At 43.8% G+C, this 20,702-nt stretch overlaps 1 protein-coding gene across 11 annotated transcripts in view; it reads left to right on the plus strand.

Annotated features, from left to right (window-relative positions):
* LOC137432446 (traf2 and NCK-interacting protein kinase) overlaps positions 1-20,702 on the plus strand; it is a 100,550-nt gene that overhangs the window by 59,366 nt on the left and 20,482 nt on the right. For 5 of the 11 annotated variants that reach the window (XR_013624306.1, XR_013624301.1, XR_013624305.1 and 2 more), the window contains exons 26-27: positions 1,632-1,781; positions 5,289-5,448. Coding sequence is in view for 3 of the 11 variants with exons in the window: in XM_068124386.2 (XP_067980487.1) it covers positions 1,632-1,781; positions 5,289-5,448 (310 nt within the window). In the remaining 8 variants the exon portion in view is untranslated. Of the gene's footprint in view, positions 1-1,631; positions 1,782-5,288; positions 5,449-6,675; positions 11,482-20,702 lie in introns of those variants that run through there. The other 6 variants (XR_013624303.1, XR_013624302.1, XR_010985501.2 and 3 more) reach the window with 4 other exon arrangements.

The raw sequence follows: 20,702 nt of genomic DNA on the forward strand, positions 1-20,702 counted from the left end.
GATGAAGGTGGAGGAAGTGAGAAAAAAAATGGAAAGACTTGAATTGGTGTGTGGAGGGAGGGAATGAGGGATGGTCCCAGCTCAAAATTGTAACCGTTTTGTGTATGTAATGTGCACTTGGATTCTTATGAGCAATGATTAGCTGTCATCAACTTTATTAGGTTTGTTATGGAATTGTGATGAAAAAGAGGTGTTTCCGCTTAGTGGAATTTCCAGGTACCGGCCCCACATCTCCCCAATCATCGAGAAACGATGTGAGGATTACTAACAGCTGCAGGTAAGGGTGAAAGGAGCAGACAGCAAGCCATGGGCCTTATTAATCAGCACAGACCGTTCATTGTGGCAACAATTATGAAACACTTTTTCTTTTTGTTTCTAAACGTCTGTGCATTGTAGAAAGTGTTACCAGACTGATTTATTGAGCCAATCAGGCAATACATGGGACTTTGATCATTAGATGGTACCTCCTGGGTGATGTTGAGTTGCCCATTTAGTGATGCTCATAGGATGTTGTACAGTATTGTTATTTAATGTATAAAAGGTGTGTCGTTATGGAATGAACATTATCTCTTCACAAGGTTTATTACATGGTGTTTCCTGCCGAGAAGGGGATGGGGGAGAGAGGAAGAGGGGGATTAAATCCTTTGACCCCATGTGTCTGCACCTTAGCCCTTATCCAAATCTCATTTTTAGCTCACCTGGAACAAATTGTTCAATTGAAGTATTAGCATAGCACCTACTGGGGGGTTTGACCCCCACAAAATAGGTATTTGCTTTCTTCTCTGAAAATACACACACAATCCTGATGAAATTTGATCACAACCTTCATCACCTGTGATGCTAAAACTAATAGTCCTATTTTCACCAAACTTTGTAGAACTTCGGAGAGCCAAGGCCTCCTGATGCCTTGCAAATTCCATCAAAAATGCATATTAAGTAGGTCAACTTAAAGGTCAAAGGTCGTTGCGATTTGGGGATCGCTACTTTCGGGTTAGTGAAAGTATTCACCCAATTTAGATGTAATTTGGTAGGAATCATCTCTGCGTGGTGCTTTCACAAGTTTGTTCAAACCATCGGCTAATTTACAGATTTTGTGAGTCATCCATGTGTACCAGTGGTTCCCTGGGTCTACCAGGTGAGCCGCAGAGGTATTGCGCCTATTTTACTTTAGTCTTTACCGATCAGTCTACTCATCTTATGTACACCAATATACTTGAATACTTGTTGAATATGTACAGGTAACATTGCTCCCTTTTTAAATCTCACTCACAATATTAGGCCTATTTCATCCTGATTGCACCTATCACGTGTCGTAGAAAAAGAAACTTAAAATCTGGAAACCTAGGCTCATGGGGGAATTAAATAGGAGAAGATCAAATGAAAACAGGGAGTCAATGACGTCACAAAAGTGTCAAAGGAAAATGGCAGGAGGGGAAGTGGGTTAGTGAGAGTAGAAGAGAGCTGTGATGTACGCAGGAGAAAGCTTGAGGGGAAAATGATGGAACGGAGGGATGAAAGAGCAATCAGGTATGGGATTCTGGAAGTTGTGGAAGTTCTGATCATATGTTTGTGAAATCCGTGAATGAAAAATTGTCTTCCAAATGGCATTTGTCCAATCGACTTTTTATTAGTCCTTTCTAGACTTACCTGTGCGACCGATGTTGGTGGATCTTTCGGTGGTGGAATCCATGAGGCTCGTTGTGGTGTTTGGCTCAATGAACGGGTTCCACAGCCTGGACTTGGACTCTGGACAAGTTCAGGACATCGTGCGCATGCAAAATGTGGGTTCCTTCTTCTTCTGCACATCTTTCTTTTATTATTTTCACTCTTCACATATGTCATTCCTAATTTACCTCTTCTTCTAACTCCCCAATATATTCTCATCATTTCTGCTTCTTTCCTTCTCCTTTGTACCCCTCTTGTGCCTTCTGAGCAAAATAATAAATAAATAAAACCCCTTTATAATATCAGAGTATGTAATGGATAGTTTCCATAGATAACAAATTTTAATTTAAAAAGCTCACATGATACCTAGAGTGAGTGGTATGTGGCAGTAAAGGTATTGTTGTTGTCGGTGTCGACCCATTGGTCGGCTCTGGTGCTGCCGTAACATACCGGCTCTGGCCCATTGTAACATATAGTGTTACGTGCTCCTCCCCAACCCCCTGGTCACGGTGTACCTCCGAGCCCCGAGAGGAGTCACGGCAGAAAAATGTGTTATTCTGTATGTCAAAGATCACTGGTGAAGCCACACCAATTGTTACCAACAAACAAATATTGTATTAAGATCACACAAGAATAACAGTACAACAATAATAGTAATCAAAAGTACAATCAATATATATCCTATGATGGTACCATCAGTTTCGTAATGTATAACTCACTGTGCTCCAAGTGAGTGAAACAAGAACATTCCCAACGTCTCTTTCCCGGCTTCAAACCCATGTGGATTCCGGTTTCAAGCCAAAGTCGATCCCGGCTCCAAGCCAAAGTCAAAGAGAGGAAAAAAAAACACATGGACACTGCTAGGACTTCCAGGAAAGAAGTCGGTATTTCAGAAAAGAGGATCTGGGGTGAATTAACGGGGGTAGAAAAGATCAAGGTTTTGAATGGGGGAAGACAAGAGAAAATATCCAATGTAATGGATATCCTGTCGCTTTTTCCATTCAGTTACAGATGGTGCTCTGCCCCTGTATCCACAAAAAAAAGGAAGACTGCTAGTCCAATCCATGAGAAAGAGGTGGTGACCAACGTATGGCCTCGGTGAACAGGTCACCATTAGTTGTGTGCCTCGTCGTTTCTCTGCGGCCGGTATGAGCACGGTGTTCTACATTGACGAGCATTAGCTCCAAAGGTTACGTGGTGCCAACACCAATCTGGAGTTTTCACTGAAGGTGAAGGGGAACGGTAATGTGAAGGATGCCATTTCTCTATATCTCTAAGGTGTATGAGAAGACGTGTGCCACTGGTTTTTCGCATCATGGAGCTCCACGATGAGCATGTTGAGATCTGCCATTTCAGCTTGTAGTTGTACGACCTGCTGTTGTGGAGGTATCATGGGAGTCATGGTCGGGTCAACTGTGTCTATTAGATGATGAGCCAGATCTGTGGTGGCCACGTTGGTGTTAACTGCGAGTGCCGTTCAGATATGTGGTAGTAAACGCTGCAAGAACAAATCACGAAGGAGAAACTAGACTAGACAAAGGTGGTGTGGTGGTCACCAAGAAGCTGTTGCATGTGTGGGTCTTTGACCTCCTAAATCCTCTGCTGTAAGATGTTATCGAATGGGTGTTAAGTTCATAAGTTGTTGTTGTTTTATAGCTCCGGACAGTTCTCTTAAACAAGCCCGTGGCACGGTAACAGCTGATCGATCTCCCAGGAGTGACCCAGAGATCCCCCACATCCAGGATGGTATATTGGTATATTCCCAGCTTCACAAAGTCAGGGCCACAACAGGGTTGGAGGAAGAGAGAGAGAGGGAGAAGAGACAGAGACAAGTGGGAAAGGGCTGGTCCATAGGGACTAAGCAACACTCTGACCATGACCGCACTGCCCTGATGAATCCAGGTAGCAGGGAAGAATGGGAAGATTTGGTCCCCGACTTGCATTGGGGGGTACAACCAACACAAAGACATTCACGATAGTCCCACGGGGCGTTAGCTGGAGGTTGGAGTAAAATATATCTCGCCTCTGTCACGTACTCTGGTGACCAGGAGGCAATAATGTAATTGAGCCATGTCAACTTGGCAGTAAAGTTTTGGGTGGCGAATTTGGCTTTGACTTGCGTAAACCACAACCTCTGGTCACTAGGCCAGAATGTTGACAGCTCCATCGAAACTGCTGCCAATGATGAAGCCATTTGAGCATCCGAGATGTTCTTTGAAACCACAAAAAACCCACGCCAAACAGCTCGCACGTACAGGAAACAACGCCTCACAACATGAGCTACAGTGCATTCAGAAAGTATTCAGACCCCTTCACTTTTTCACATTTTATTATGTTGCAGCCTTATGCTGAAATCGTTGAAATTCATTTTTTCCCTTATCAATCTACACTCAATACCCCATAATGACAAAGAGAAAACAGGATTTTAGAAAGTTTTGCTAATTTATTAAAAAGAAAAAACTGAAATATCACATTTACATAAGTATTCATACCCTTTGCTATGACACTTGAAATTTAGCTCAGGTGCCTCCCATTTCTCTTGATCATCTTTGAGATGTTTCTACACCTTGATTGGAGTCCACCTGTAGTAAATTCAATTGATTGGACATGATTTGGAAAGGCACACACACCTGTCTATATAAGGTCTCACAGATGACAATGCATATCAGAGCAAACACCAAGCCATGAGGTCGAAGGAACTGCCTGCAGAGCTCAGAGACAGGACTGTGTCGAGGCGCAAATCTGGGGAAGCCTACAAAAAAAATTCTGCTGCATTGAAGGTTCCCAGGAGCACAGTGGCCTCCATAATTTTTAAATGGAAGAAGTTTGGAACAACCAGGACTCTTCCTAGAGCTGGCCGCCCGGCCAAACTGAGCAATTGGGGGAGAAGGGCCTTGGTAAGAGAGGTGACTAAGAACCCGATGGTCACTGGCTGAGCTCCAGAGATCCTGTGTGGCGAAGGGAGAAACTTCCAGAAGGACAACCATCACTGCAACACTCCGCCGATCTGGGCTTTATGGCAGAGTGGTCAGACGGAAGCCTCTCCTCAGTGAAAGACACGTGAAAGCCCGCTTGGATATGTATTGTCAGCTGTGAGACCTTATATAGACAGGTGTGTGCCCTTTCCAAATCATGTCCAATCAATTGAATTTACCACAGGTGGACTCCAATCAAGGTGTAGAAACATCTCAAAGATGATCAAGAGAAATGGGAGGCACCTGAGCTAAATTTCAAGTGTCATAGCAAAGGGTCTGAATACTTATGTAAATGTGATATTTCAGTTTTTTATTTTTAATAAATTTGCAAAACTTTCTAAAATCCTGTTTTCTCTTCGTCATTATGGGGTATTGAGTGCAGATTGATGAGGGAAAAAATGAATTTAAACGATTTCAGCATAAGGCTGCTACATAAAATGTGAAAAAAGTGAAGGGGTCTGAATACTTTCTGAACGCACTGTACAGTTGCACAGGCCGCTTGGGGATAAAAATGGGAATGTATATCACAAGGAAAACAAATGACAGTCATGCATCTTTGTAAATGAAGGACATCTGCCTCGCACCTATCAACTGTATTTGCCACATGGTTGTCTGACCTTTTTACTCACGGTTGTTTCTTTGTGGTAGGTTGGCCCGAGTGCTCGACCCCAAGCCATTGTGGTTCTTCCAAATTCATCCGGCTGCCATCTCTTGCTGTGCTTTGGACACAGGGTGATGTACTTCACCATCATGGGACAGCGTGTCAACCACACCGAGCTCTGCTGGGACGAGAGACCCACACACATTGGTAATATTTCTGTGGAAACACGACACGCATTTAAGGAGATTTCTATGGCATTTGTCTCACTTGACGACCGGTGCTCTCCTCGTCCAGTAGCACAATACAATTTTAAGAACAGTATGACAATACGAGCTGTTTTCACCTTCCCAATCTCACGAAGGATTAAACCCCTCGATGTCGGGTGTCGGACGTATTGGTTGGTGTAGAGATACCCGCTGCGTGGAAGCAGCCATCCGTGTTGCGTGGATTTATATGCTTGCTCGCTTCGCGTGATGAGGAAACCTGCGTCGTTATTCATCCTCAGTTTCTTGATTATCTCTCTTCGTTTTCTCTGTCAACTTCATTGTATCAACTAGTAGTCCTTGAGCCAACCGGCCATATTTTGAAGTGAATGCTCCGGCGGGGGGAGTAATTCTCATTATGATTTTCCATTAGACCAATGTCTCAAGTGTCAGAAAAGGTGTGATGGACATCTGAGAACGGTAGCTTAGTGCCCGGATGGACGCCATCTTTGAAACCACCCAGCTCGAAAATGCCCATTTGGTGGGGTACATTGTTGCACGTGTATCTGGACTTCTATACTAGCTATCGATGTGCGGTTGACGACTAAATATACGTCCGATGTGTACCGTCTAAATAAAAAATAATATGAAGCATTTTGTTTTAGATTAATTATTATAAAAATCAATTATCGAAAAAAAATCATATATTTTTCGATATTTTATTATTAGACTTGTACTTTTTTTAGTGAAACAACACTGGTATGATTTTCCAAATTATGCATTGTGCTACACCGTTTATCTGTCTATAAAAATAACTCAAAAACTAAAACATATCATCCACCACGAGTGTACACAAAAAATATATGAAAAGGCATGCACTTTCCACAAACCGAAACTATGTCAGTTGGAATTTCCCGCCGATAAAATCAACCCACAGAACCCAGTGCCGAAAGTGACGTAAGTCTATTCTATATCTATATTCTATATTCTATATCTCAGTCTGAGATTTGTCGTGGTGACCTGATTAATTTCTGAGGGGGGGGGGGGGGGGGGGGTGGGTGGCTTAAGAACTAAAAGTGAACATGTTAGATGGCGCCACATACAACTCTATTATAGAGTTGTATTGTGGCGCCATCTAACATGTTCACTGACTTGGATGAGTATGTCTATGTAAGCTGGCGAGCTTTTCGGATATCGGAGTAATCTAACGTCAGTCTTTTTGTTCTTTCAGCTGAGATGGCCGGTGTCGAGGCGAAACGGGCGAAGATTGAACCTGAGTCCGGAACGTGCATCCTGTGCAGCAAGAAGTCGCCACTCTCTGAACTAAGCAAGGCAGCGGGCAACAGTTCTTGGAAGACATTGTGTGACGCAGCCGCAGTTAGAAACTTTTATCCAATTCTAAAGCTAGTCCAAGAAGGCGCAGTTGAACTTCCTAATATTCCAATATTATACCATAGGGCTTGTAGATCAGACTTCACTCACAAAAACCACCTAGCTACTTTGACCAATGCAGCTAGAAGTTCTTCAGTTGATACTGGCGATGCGGTGCGACGGCGATCATCACGGGAAGAGACAGGATCAACTTCAACGGTCTACGATGATAAATGCATTTTTTGCCAGCGTGCTTCAAAATTCATAAAAGGCAGTCGTACCCGTGAAACAGTTGTCTTGGCTGTTGAACTTCGAGCAGATAAGACAATAAGAGATGCTGCGACAGCTCGCAATGATGAGAGAGTTTTGGCATTGACTACACGAGATATGGTTGCAGCTGAGGCTCACTACCACTTCTCCTGCTATAGAAACTACACACGGCCCCAAAAACCTCATTGTAGAAACTGACATTGAAGATAATATCGAGAAAAAAGAAATGCTACGATGTATATTCAATTTCATTCGCACTGACTTGTTCTTGAACCCGAGGATTGTTCCAATAGTTGATGTTGCAACAGATATCCTGTCTTCAGATACATTTTCAGTTGATGTTCGTGACTCCATCAAGAAGAATCTGCAGCGCACATTACAAAGAGAGTTTGGAGAATCGCTCATCTTCTTCAATGTGAAACACCGTGTATACTTGATGCCCGATAATCTGACAAAGCGAGAGATTGCTGCAGAGTGCGTAAACCTGAAAGCAGAAGTGAAAGCATTTGAACGAACGGACGGTGAAAGTAACATTGTGCGTGCAGCTACTTCACTGCGACACCAGATCAAAGATGCTCATTACAATGAACGTTGGCCGCCTCAGCCAGCATAACTCACTTCAGATTACGTGAAGATACCAGATTCTCTTCGTGTATTTCTGCATACTTTGATTTGCGGGAGTGGGGGTAGCTCTGCGCGTGCCGACACACTGGTATGGTCGATGGCTCAAGATATCATCAATGCTGTACACCGGGGTACCATCAGAACATCGAAGCATGTCCTACTTCCGTGGGTCATGAAAACGCTCACCGGTAATACAGAGGTCATCAGAATATTGAATCGACTCGGGCACGGATGTTCGTACACAGTTCTGGAAGAAATCGAGACAGCGCTATGCATAGACAAATTAGCAAGTGTGGAGAAAGATACAGTACCACTTCCGTCACATGTGCACCCTTCGGTCCTGACTGTATTAGCATTCGATAACATCGACAGGCTAGAGGAATCGCTGAGTGGTGGCGGAACATCGCATCGCGTCAACGGTATCATCGTCCAACCGAAGTCGCAGTCGTGTTTGCCGCCCCAACCTCCATCGGCAGTATCCAAAGCAGATAAGAAGCGATCTATCCCGTCATCCAGCGATTTAGTTCCAATATACAGCGGTGGGAAACGAGAGGGCCCACCTGCAATCAAGCCTGCAGATCTTTCTGACACTCTTGCAGGCGCAACATCCCTTGCGCAGCGCCGAAATCACGTATGGATTATGACTCGCATGCTGGAACCATGCGACCAGACAATCAGTTCGTGGACTGGTTTCAACATCATGACTAGAGATCGTGTTCAGGTGACGGAAGATGTAGTTGGCTACCTGCCGACTATAAACGCGCCTGCCACAGATATGGCAACAGTGCAAGAAATCCTCAGAGAAGCTCTGAACATCATGTCATCACTTCAGCTTGAGCGTATACCGGTGGTGCTAGACCAGGCACTATTTGCTAAGGCGACCGAAATAGCATGGAAAGATGTCGATCGATATGGAAGAATCGTGCTCATGATGGGGAACTTCCATACCATCTGTAACTTCATGTCGAGCATTGGGAAAATGTTTGGAGATGCAGGCCTTCGGGATGTAGCTGTTGAGTCAGGAGTAATCACTGAAGGTTCCATCAACAGGGTTCTGGAAGGCAAGCAATACAACCGTGCTGTGCGACTCCACAAGTTGATGTACGAGGCACTAATGCGCATCATTTGGAAGGGCTTCCAGGTGTGGATAGAAAGCAATCATCCTGACAAGGAACCCCAGATTCGAAGCACTGACCTCAAAATTCGCAGCATCAAGGAGGATGTTTGCCACGAGACTCTCGCTGCTGCTCTCGATGATGATTCATGTGTACAGAGCTTTGACATGTTCGCGAAATACCTACATTTTCTGCGAACCAAACATGGAGACCTGGCTCGCTTCTGGATGATGTATATTGATATGGTAGAGACCCTGCTGGGGTTGATTCGTGCGGATAGAGAAGGCGACTGGATGCTTCACTTGGCTTGTGTCAGAAGAGTGATCCCTTGGTGTTTCGCAATGAACAAGGTGAACTATGCTAGATATCTACCAGTGTACTATGCACAGATGACGCAACTCCACGAAACATGCCCCGAGTTGTACAGGCATTTCAATCAAGGCTACTTCTCCGTACAGCTTAGACCAGGGAATCCATTTGCCAGAATCGCTGTTGATCAGACAACAGAAGAAACAGTAAACAAAGATACGCAAACAGCTGGAGGAACACGAGGTTTTAGTCTTCGACAAGGGGCTGTGTCACGATACTATCTAACTGCAGAAAATCGGGCTACTGCACTGAGGCAACTACGAGAAACTATCCTTGTGAATGGCAGCGACACATCTCATGCCAAGCACCCTGACTTGTCTACTTCTCGCATCAAACGTGATGAGTCTGGCGTCACAGCTATCTGTGATCTACTGGAAAATGACTGGACCAATCCATTCGCCGATGATCCGTCATGTCTTCTCAGTATATCTACCGGAGCGGCTGCGAGGGAGGACGTTTCTAATGACCTACTCAACACCCTGCAAAAGGGGGAAGCGGCATATCAAAGCTTCCAGAAACGTCTTGAAGAGGGAACAGGCTTTCATGACACATTGAACAAGCTAAACTTGAAGACCTTTGGTAAGATCAAGCAGAAAGTTGTGAAGGGCACAAACAAGGAGATCGTCCTGAGAGCTGACAGACAACTGTTTGCCACCATGATACTCATCGCCAAGACAAGGAACCTCGACATGCAACTTGTCCTTTGTCACCCACTAGGGCCGTTACCATGGTCTTTGGCAAACGTTGATGGGGCAATGAAAAAAACGAACAAAGCTGCACTTGCGAAACACATGGAAGGTCTTGTGGAACCAGCCGAGAACGTTGACAAGCGAAGTGCAACAATAATTGATGCGATGGCTCTCATACAAAAGATGCATGGCGAGAACGACACGTTCGAAGAACTATCTGACCGCATCCTTGCTGCAGCGCTTCACGCTGGTCAAGGCAGTGAGCGCATCGATGTTGTCTTTGACACATACACAGAAGAATCCATCAAAGCAGCTGAGCGTGTGAACCGCGCGCGGTTCAAATGAAGGCATCAGTTTCAGCGAGATCAGACCCGCACACAAAATCATGAACTGGCGGCGTCTCCTTGCTTGCAGCCAGACAAAGGAGAAACTGGTTGTGTTTCTGGCGGAGTCGTGGAAACATGAAACAAATCGCGAAAAGCTAGGCAACAGAACACTGTATGTCACCTGTGGTGAAAAATGTCTGGTACTGACCCGCGATAGGTGGAAGTTGGTGCAAGCACTCGAATGTAGCCACGAGGAAGCAGACACGCGTATGTTTCTCCACGCAAAGCACGCCGCTACCCACTACAAGACGATCATCTTAGTGGCAGATGACACCGACGTTCTGATCATCAGTCTTCATCTCAGCAGAACCATCGATAGTCAGCTCTTCATCAGACGAGGAACAAAGGTTCGAGTCAGAATGATCGACGTTGGAAAGTTGGCTGCGGTATTGGGGTCTGGAGTTTGCAGTGCATTGCCAGGGCTTCATGCATGGAGCGGGTGTGACACTGTGAGTGCTCTGGCTAGCCAAGGAAAGATAAAGGCTTTGAAGCTTGTGCAAGCGAATGAGCTGTATCTTCAAGCATTCACAGATCTGGGATCTTCGTGGAATGTACCAACAGACGTCTTCAATAGCATTCAGGCCTTCACGTGTCAGCTGTACGCCAACAACACGAAGATCGTCGGTGTTAATTCGCTCCGTTATCACATGTTCTGTGCAAAGAAGGGCCAGATCGAATCTGGACAATTGCCGCCTTGTGAAGACTCCTTGATGCAGCATACGCTTAGGGCCAACTATCAGGCGGCTATCTGGCGACGCAGCCTTGAAAACCTACCAGACGTCCCAACACCATCAGCAGGACATGGTTGGGAACTCGATGATGGCAGTTCGCTCACAATCCGATGAATGGCGGGTCTACCAGCTCCAGATGTCGTCTTGAATCTCATCTCATGCACATGCAGAAGGACGTGTCGACCGTCAGATTGCTCCTGCATACTGAATGGGTTGAAGTGCACTGTTGTGTGTAAGCTGCAGGGATGCTCCAACATGGTGCAGGATGATGCTATCGTGGCTCAGGATGCCAATGACTCTGATGGCGACTCTGATGATTAACTTTGTGTGCACTGTATATTGTATAGCATATGTTGTTCTCTATTATAATGCAGGCCAAATTGCCTGAAAATCTTTATAGACAGATAAACGGTTTAGCAAAATGTATAATTTGGAAGATCATACCGGTGTTATTTGACTAAAACATGACATGTTCAATGATACCTCCGCTTGCTTATTAGGAATATACATCGTATGGTGTTAAAATCAGCTACATACGTCTTTCCAAACTCTAGTAATGAATAATTAATATAATTGGCGGCCATTTTGAAATCCAAGATGGCCACCAAAGTGCAGATTTCCTATGTAACAATTTCCGCCTGCTTATTAGATATCGTATGGTGTTAAAATCCTCTCCGTACGACATTCCTAACTTGCGTTATCGTCAGAATAGATAATGCCAGCGGCGGCCTAAGTCATTTTATGCCTCTTTACATTTATTTGTTGTAAACTCGTGGTGGATGATATGTTTTAGTTTTTGAGTTATTTTTATAGACAGATAAACGGTGTAGCACAATGCATAATTTGGAAAATCATACCAGTGTTGTTTCACTAAAAAAAGTACAAGTCTAATAATAAAATATTGAAAAATATATGATTTTTTTTCGATAATTGATTTTTATAATAATTAATCTAAAACAAAATGCTTCATATTATTTTTTATTTAGACGGTACACATCGGACGTATATTTAGTTGTCAACCGCACATCGATAGCTAGTATAGAAGTCCAGATACACGTGCAACAATGTACCCCACCAAATGGGCATTTTCGAGCTGGGTGGTTTCAAAGATGGCGTCCATCCGGGCACTAAGCTACCGTTCTCAGATGTCCATCACACCTTTTCTGACACTTGAGACATTGGTCTAATGGAAAATCATAATGAGAATTACTCCCCCCGCCGGAGCATTACTTTTGGTCTGGCTCAAGGACTATAGGGCATTGCCCGTACTATATCTATATCTAAAATTATATCCCCCCCCTCTATTTACATGAAATGGTTTGGTCCAAAGCGAACGGCTTGCGAGTACGGTGACAATCCCCCCCCTCTATTTACATGCAATGGTTTGGTCCAAAGCGAACGGCTTCCGGAGTTTGGTAAAGAAATCGCCATCGCGTGCACAAACGCGCAGGAAAGCGAATGAATCGCAAATTCGGTTTTATTAGTTTTAAAACATAGTTTAACGCCAACATAGTTTGCAAACGTGAAATAAATGATTACGCTCTCAAATGTGCCATCCGAGGCAGAGTGTGTCCTCCACGTTCGGCACACGCGATCGTTCGCTGCTCTCTGATTGGTTGAATCGTTTTTTGGACATAGCTCGGTAAGTAATTGTCCGATTAATATGAAACCTTGAAAAGGCACATCCTCGGGTCCCCAGCAATATACCTGGCAAGTTAAAAGTATATCGGACCCGTGGTTGTCGAGAAACAGCGGTCACAGACAAACAGACGTACAAACGTACAGACGTACAGAGATTACTGGAATTATAGATAGATTCTCGACTTTGAGTGATGAGTCAGGTTGTCACGTGCCCAGCAGGCATTGTACAGGGTGGACAAGAAATAACTGACACATTTTAAATTCAAGTAACATCCCAAGCAATGCTAACTTATTTATTAATTATATTGAGGATTTATAAAGCACTCCTGTAAAATTTACTAACATGGAGAATTTGGGCAAATATTGAAAGGGCAATGATCAATGAACTCTACTTCAGGTGCGGTTCAACAATTCAGGGATAAAGAAACTTCAAAATAATTTACAATGCTAGAAAACGCAGCTCAATGGAGTACTGCTCTCCCCTCTGGGCTGGTGCTCCTGCCTCACACCTCGCTCTTCTTCACGCTGTTCAAACCAAAGCTTTCAGAATCATTGGAATCTCCCGCGATGACGCTAACTCCGAGGGCCTCTCACTCACTCACCGCAGGCAGGTTGGTGGTCTTTCTGTCTTCCACCGACTCCTCTCCGGCCTTGCCCCCCCCAGCTCCGTCTGTGCTCTGTCCCCCAAATATTCCTGCAGGACGGACAAGATCTGCCTGCAACCCTCTTCTGGTGAAATTGCCAAAATGAAGACTCTCTGCTCACCTTCACTCTTTCATTCCTCTTTTCTCCCGCCTCTGGAACAAACTCCCTCACTCCCTTCAATCCCACTCCTCCCTCCAGGTCTTCAAAACAGCTGTTAACCACCAACTCTTATCTTCCCCAATCCAAAACCTTGATCTTTTCTACCCCCGCTAATTCACCCCCAAACCCGCCTCCTTCAAATTGCCTGTTTTTTGTTTTTTCCCTGAAACCCATTGTAGTGTCCATCTTGTTTATCCCATGTACCCCGCCCCAGCCCTCTCTCTTCCATAGATCTCCCGATGTCCCTGTTCTCTCCTGATGTTGTGCTTCCCTCTCCACCTCTTGTCTCCTGCTCCCTTTATTATATGTTCTATGTGTTAGCTGTTACACGAGCCTCGACTAAGTATACAAAAAAGTCCTTCCAGGGAACACAATACCGAACTCTCATGCCAAAATGTTTTGTGACACTGCCAGTACACAGGTCTCACCTCTTGCAGGACGACCCAGAAGTGCCTGGACACCTAACAATATTGCAGTTGTGTGCGTAGCCGTTCTACAAAAAAATGTCACAGGCATTGAACACAGAGAACATCCCGTCAGACCATGCGGAAGGATGATTTTCACATGTTTCCGTGCAAAATTCAAATGCTTCACAAATAGTGATATTGATAAACGAAGCAGGATGGAATTTTTTGAACATTTCTTTGGATGAGTGAGGAGGATGACAGGTTTATTGAGAGAATAATCATGCCATGCGAAGCTCATTTCCAGCTCTCAGATTGCGTCAAGAAGCAGAACATCCCATTTTGGGCAGAAGAAAATCCTGAGCAGTCCCCCCCCCCCCCAAAGGACTTTTACACATTAAAAGTGTCACAGGGTGCTGTGGCATTTCGTGCTGAAAATGGTGGACACTTAAAAGGCGTTGTATACAAAATCTCGGTCACTGATGTAATCTCTTGAGAAGGTACTTCCACATGGGATGCTGATATTCTCATTTTCGGTCAAACGGATCTTTTTTACATTAAATGTAAATATGTCAGGTATGTTTGGCCACTCTGTACAATTGGGACAGCCATGAGTACAGGAATGCTCAATTGTCAAAAGTAAAAATAGAAATAAACTAGAACGGCACTCGGTAGAGCGCACACCTCCGCCAGACTGAACGGTTTACGTTTTCTATCCATCGATAGGCCGGATCTGGATTCGGACCTGAATCAAAATCTAATCGGCTTGTTCTTGTCACCGAAGCAACTAATCCACCAAATTTAGTCATAACTCGTCCATAACTTTTTAAAATATCATGTTATATATCGCTTTTCACCCGATCTCTCAATGGTGAATCATTTCGTCCTTGTCACATGCACAACCTCTCTGCCAAATTTCGTCCGAATCCATCCACACCTTTTTGAGATATCTTGTTCACAAACAGACAAACAAGACGACGTCATGCAGAGCACGATACTTGCAAAATATACCCCCCCCCCCCCACCACCCCAAAAGAGGTTGCCATTGATACATCAAATTGTCCATTCCGTCAAGATTAAAATTGACGATCTTGATCAAAGCTCGGGTCAATGGAATGAAAAGTGACGATTTTTCAGATGAAAATTTATGATTTTGGAAGTTTGACCTCGAGTTGACCTTTGTACCTTAAAAATAGTTGGTTTCCTCATTCGGTGATGCGCTATGTAATTGCTGTTTAATTTTCAAGTTAAGATAAAAAGTGATGATTTTTCAGATGAAAATTGATGATTTTGGAAGTTTGACCTCGAGTTGACCTTTGTACCTTAAAAATAGTTGGTTTCCTCATTCGGTGAGGCACTGTGCAATTGCTGTATAACTTTCAAGTCAATCGGCTGAAAATTGACGGTTTTTCAGATGAAAATTGATGATTTTGGAAGTCTGACCTTGAGTTGACCTTTGACCTTTTGACCTCAAACAGTTGGTTTCCCAACTTAGTGACGATATACAAATGCTGTTCAAGTTTCAAGCCAATCGGATGAAAAACGGCGATTTTAGAAATTTGACCTCAAGGTGACCTTTGACCTCAAAATCGATGGTCTTCTCAATTGTGACGACCTCTACAACTTGAAGTTTCATGACGATCGGTTTAGAATTGTGACTTGTAGGCGAGAGACAAACAGACAAACGCAACCGACTGATATGCTTGAAAAATCTTTGATTTTGCAAGTAACAAACAGACATGGGTGAAAACATAACCTCCTTTGATCCACCTTCGGTGGCGGAGGTAACGATAGTGACACTCAGGAGAGCACGTACATCTGTCCTCTGCCAGACAGAACAGAACACAACAGATCAGTGTGAATCTGTCCATAACGTTTTTGGAATATCCTGCTATATATTGTTTTTTGCCCTATCTCTCAATTGTGAAGAATCACTTAAAAATTCTTGGATGTAGAATGTAGATCTGGATTCGGATCTTCACCAAAATCTGATCATTTTGTCTGTGTTACCCAATGTCTCCACCAAATTTCGGCCTAATCCGTCCTCAACTTTGAGATATCCTGTTCACAAGTGATTCTTCACCCGCTGAATCTCCTCTGATGATGTTGGTGTTTACAATAATCCCAGTCTCATTTTGGAGATTGTTCATGTAATCACAAAGCAGGACAAGGACATTAGTAGTACGGTTGTTGATTTGTCCATCAATGTACGATGGACAAATTAACACAGTAAATGTGATTTGAACGTGACATCAATGTATCATGAGCCATCATGGGCTCAGATGGGAACGCTCCACATGTGAATCCTCACATAATCCTGTAAAATCTCGTGTTTTCGTGAATATGCTGTTATCATGATACTTTTGTTGAACATTCCCATGATGTTCACAACCAGCACACACCTATGACCGATCTTTAAATGTTTCAATGCAAGGCAGTACTAACCCTGAACAGTGATGGTCGTTTTGTGGCCAGAATTCTGCCAGCTTGCAGATGTTTTTCATTCAAATTTTGTACCGCAGGTTGATCTAACCTCCATAAGCTTGGATACTTCTTTGAAAAGTATTTGACTATCACGATGTCCAACTAACCGGTTAGCTTATTTGCTCAGGTGAAGGTGGTTCATTTCTGCTTTCTGCTGCTATCTGAACCCCTTATACAAAGAACCCAGGTTCAAATCCGATATGAACCACCTTCAGAGGCCATTTTTCCCCAAAGAGCGGGGGTTGACCTTTTTCAGGCACCTTGGTCCCCTTTTTGAAGCAATGTTTTATGGCCGGATGCCCTTCCTGCCGCCAACCCTGTTAGTCCCTCTTGCCATACACAGGGAATTGCCAGTGAACTGGTACTCAATTTGCCGACCTCGGAAGGACGATAGGCTGAGTCAACCCCCTTGGTGTTAATTCAGCGATCAATCGGGATTCAAACTCAGGATCCTAGTATCCCAAGCCGGCACCCTAACCGCTAAGCCAACACCAGGCTTTCAAATCCAATATACGATACGTTTATCCAATAACTACTCATCATACTGTATACAAGTACAGATACATTCAAAGTACACGCACAGCATCGTCGGGGCACCTTTGGCACCCCCAATGCCGCCGCACAGCAGATGGAGACGGAATTGGGAGGGAGTGGTGAACAATAATTAATTTGATAATTGATTAATTTTGTAATCAAAATAAATAAATAAATCATAAAATAATTCATTTTTTCTTAATCAATTGGCTAATAGCATACCTAAACCACCACTGCTTCATCCATATCTGTAACTTTAAAAAAAAAAAATTCATCGATTAATTATTTAAATGATTAATCAATAAATCAAAAATATCCTTTATAGCCAAATCACTTGATCACCGTCATGTCCAAATATCAGCTTCGTAGCTCAAAAGATGCCCGAGATATTGCCCAGATGAGAAAGAAAATAAATAAGTACTTAATAAATCGATAATAATTAAGTAATTAATCAACTAATTCATTCATTAATCAAAAAAAATATTATGCCGTTTTTGACAAAGTACTTGCTCACTTTTGTGCCTAAACTTCAGGAAACAAACGGAGTGAAAACTGAGTATGCCATTTCGGCGGGGCTCCGAAGGCCTTTGGCACCTAGCGATGACGTCGTGCAGCGTCTGGAGATGGAATAGAGAGGGGCGGAGTACAATCATTTGAGAAGTCAAGTGTCTGTTTGTCTGTTTGACTTGTATGGACTTCTGAATCTCTGGATGGAATGAGTTGAAAACCAGTGGTTGTGCATGGGGAGTGCCCAGGAATGTTTTGGCAGTAAAAATAAAATCATAGTATCAGGAGTACAGGATGGGGGGGGGAAGCACCCCAATTCTCTCCATGTCGATGTATGTATGAGTGACAGGTTGGCCTAGAGGTATTCTTCTTTCGTATGATCTTGTAGACAATTATTGTAATGGAACATCTAGTAATGAGAGCCATTTGATCGTAGCATCAGCAACCCCTGCATAGTTCTGCAAAAGACCCACTGAATGTCCTCTGCACACAGTTATGTACAACATGTACGACATGTACGACTGTCTAACCTTGACGACCACAGGTGATGTCTTGATGGCCACAGGTGATGTGTCTTGACGGCCACATGTGATGTGTCTTGACGGCCACAGGTGATGTGTCTTGATGGCCACAGGTGATGTGTCTCGATGGCCTCAGGTGATGTGTCTTGACGGCCACAGGTGATGTGTCTTGATGGCCACAGGTGATGTGTCTTGATGGCCACAGGTGATATGTCTTGATGGCCTCAGGTGATGTGTCTTGACGGTCACAGGTGATGTGTCTTGATGGCCCCTGGGCTCTCAGTTTGCTTCCACTTATACATATGATGGGCGGTACTTGCAAGTAGAGTTCGCAGTCAGTGACGACCACTCCATTGGCGTCTCTGTAGGTTAAGGCCTGGGGGCTCCTTAGTGGGATCTTGAATTAGCTGCCCATTTCAGACTGATGCCTTTTCCCATTGCTGCCACAACAACTCTTATCATTTAAGGTGCCACAACACCTAGGAGGTATGCACACTCGTCCTCAAGCTGTTTCGCCTCGGTTTGAATCCCGACCCAGCTATAAACTGTGATCCTGGCATTTCACAGGCAGGGCGATTCATCAATGTCTGTGCCGTCCCTCTGATGGACGATAAACTCGGCGTTCCGATTGTCGGTATCGGTTTGTGGAGGTGATGTTTTCAACCCTGTCAGTTTGTTTGTGTGCAGGTTATTTCAAAAAGGTATTGATGAATTTTGGATTTAATCTGGTGGAGGAGTTGTGTGTGTGCCAAAGAAGAATTGATTCGATTTTGAAGATCTGAATCCAGATCCGGATACTAGAATTTTAAAGTGATTCTTCATTACGTAGTGCGGTCTGGCAAAAACGATACATAGCATGATATTTCAAAGAGCTATGGACGGATTCGGTCGAAACTTGGCGGAGAGGTTGTGTGTGTGACAAGGACAAAGTGATTCAATTTTGGTGAAGATCCGAATCCAGATCCAGAAACGAGAACTTTTTAATTTTTAAGTGATTCTTCAAAATTGAGACATGGGGCTAAAAATGATATATATAATGATATTTCAAAAAGTTGTGGATGACAAAACTTAGTGAATGAGTTCGATAAGTGATAAGAACAAGCGGATGACCTTTTGGTTCAGGTCCGAATCCAGATCCGGCCTATCAGTGGGATACAAATCCAGATCCAACCTGTCAGACTCAAATCAAAGTAAGACGTGCATTCATTTCTACATATTGCATGCCATGAGCTACCTCTTTGGACAAAAACGCCAACAAGAAAGCAAATGAGCCATATGCTACAGTTTCAAGTTGTTCGCAACCTTCAGAGTCCCAGCTATCATCTTTTCCGGCCCTGCAAACTTACCCCCCCCCCCCACCCCCCCCCGGAACCATCGATGCGACTCCACATCTGGAGCCTCTTCTCCAATGACACATCTTCCACTGCTGGCTTCGGCCAATGACTTAGAATCTGCTCATTGATCTACAGACCCACTAAACTGAGCACACGAGACGGGACACACAGGCACTACACCTCATCCCGTCTGTGATCTGCTCGTTTGGGACAGTAGACACAGAAGTCATTACTGAACTGGTGGATCTCTACCAATATGACCTGCCATCACCAATAACAGTTGTTACAGAGGGGCACAGCTGGCAGATAATGGGGTCCCTCAAGCGGACAGACAAATCATTCATCCCCAACATCCACTGCCTGATGCTCTCTTCTGCACGAAGCCCGTAACATCATGTGAGTGTGAACGGTCCATTAGCGGACTGAGACGTCTTAAGACTCACATGAGGCCAACAATGCGTGAAGACAGGATGGATGGACTTCTACTAACGCACATTAATTATGGTGTGGACTTAGATATGCATGTCATCATTGATGACTTTATATGGCGAAATAAACGAATAATGGAGTTTCTGGACATCCTTCAGTAGAGCTAGTCGACTACAATGGTGAAATCAACGAATAATGGAGTTTCTGGACATTCTTCAGCAGAGCTAGTCGACTACAATGGTGAAATCAACGAATAATGGAGATTCTGGATATCCTTCAGTCGAGCTAGTGGACTACAATGGTGAAATCAATGAATAATGGAGTTTCTGGATATCCTTCAGTCTAGCTAGTGGACTACAATGGTGAAATCAACGAATAATGGAGTTTCTGGACATCCTTCAGTTGAGCTAGTCGACTACAATTGCGAAATCAACAAATAATGGAGTTTCTAGACATCCTTCAGTAGAGCTAGTCGACTACAATGGTGAAATCAACGAATAATGGAGTTTCTGGACATCCTTCAGTAGAGCTAGTCAACTACAATGGCAAAATCAATGAATAATGGAGTTTCTAGACATCCTTCAGTAGAGATAGTCGACTACAATGGTGAAATCAACGAATAATGGAGTTTCTGGACATCCTTCAGTAGAGCTAGTCAACTACAATGGCGAAATCAACGAATAATGGAGTTTCTAGACATCCTTCAGTAGAGATAGTCGACTACAATGGCGAAATCAACGAATAATGGAGTTTCTAGACATCCTTCAGTAGAGATAGTCGACTACAATGGTGAAATCAACGAATAATGGAGTTTCTGGACATCCTTCAGTAGAGCTAGTCAACTACAATGGCGAAATCAAAGAATAATGGAGTTTATGGACATCCTTCAGTAGAGCTAGTCAACTACAATGGCGAAATCAACGAATAATGGAGTTTCTGGACATCCTTCAGTGGAGCTAGTCGACTACAATGGCGAAATCAACGAATAATGGAGTTTCTGGACATCCTTCAGTAGAGCTAGTCAACTACAATGGCGAAATCAACC

The sequence above is a fragment of the Myxine glutinosa genome, chromosome 8 (assembly GCF_964187855.1).
Source record: "Myxine glutinosa chromosome 8, kmMyxGlut1.1, whole genome shotgun sequence".
NCBI lineage: Eukaryota > Metazoa > Chordata > Myxini > Myxiniformes > Myxinidae > Myxine > Myxine glutinosa.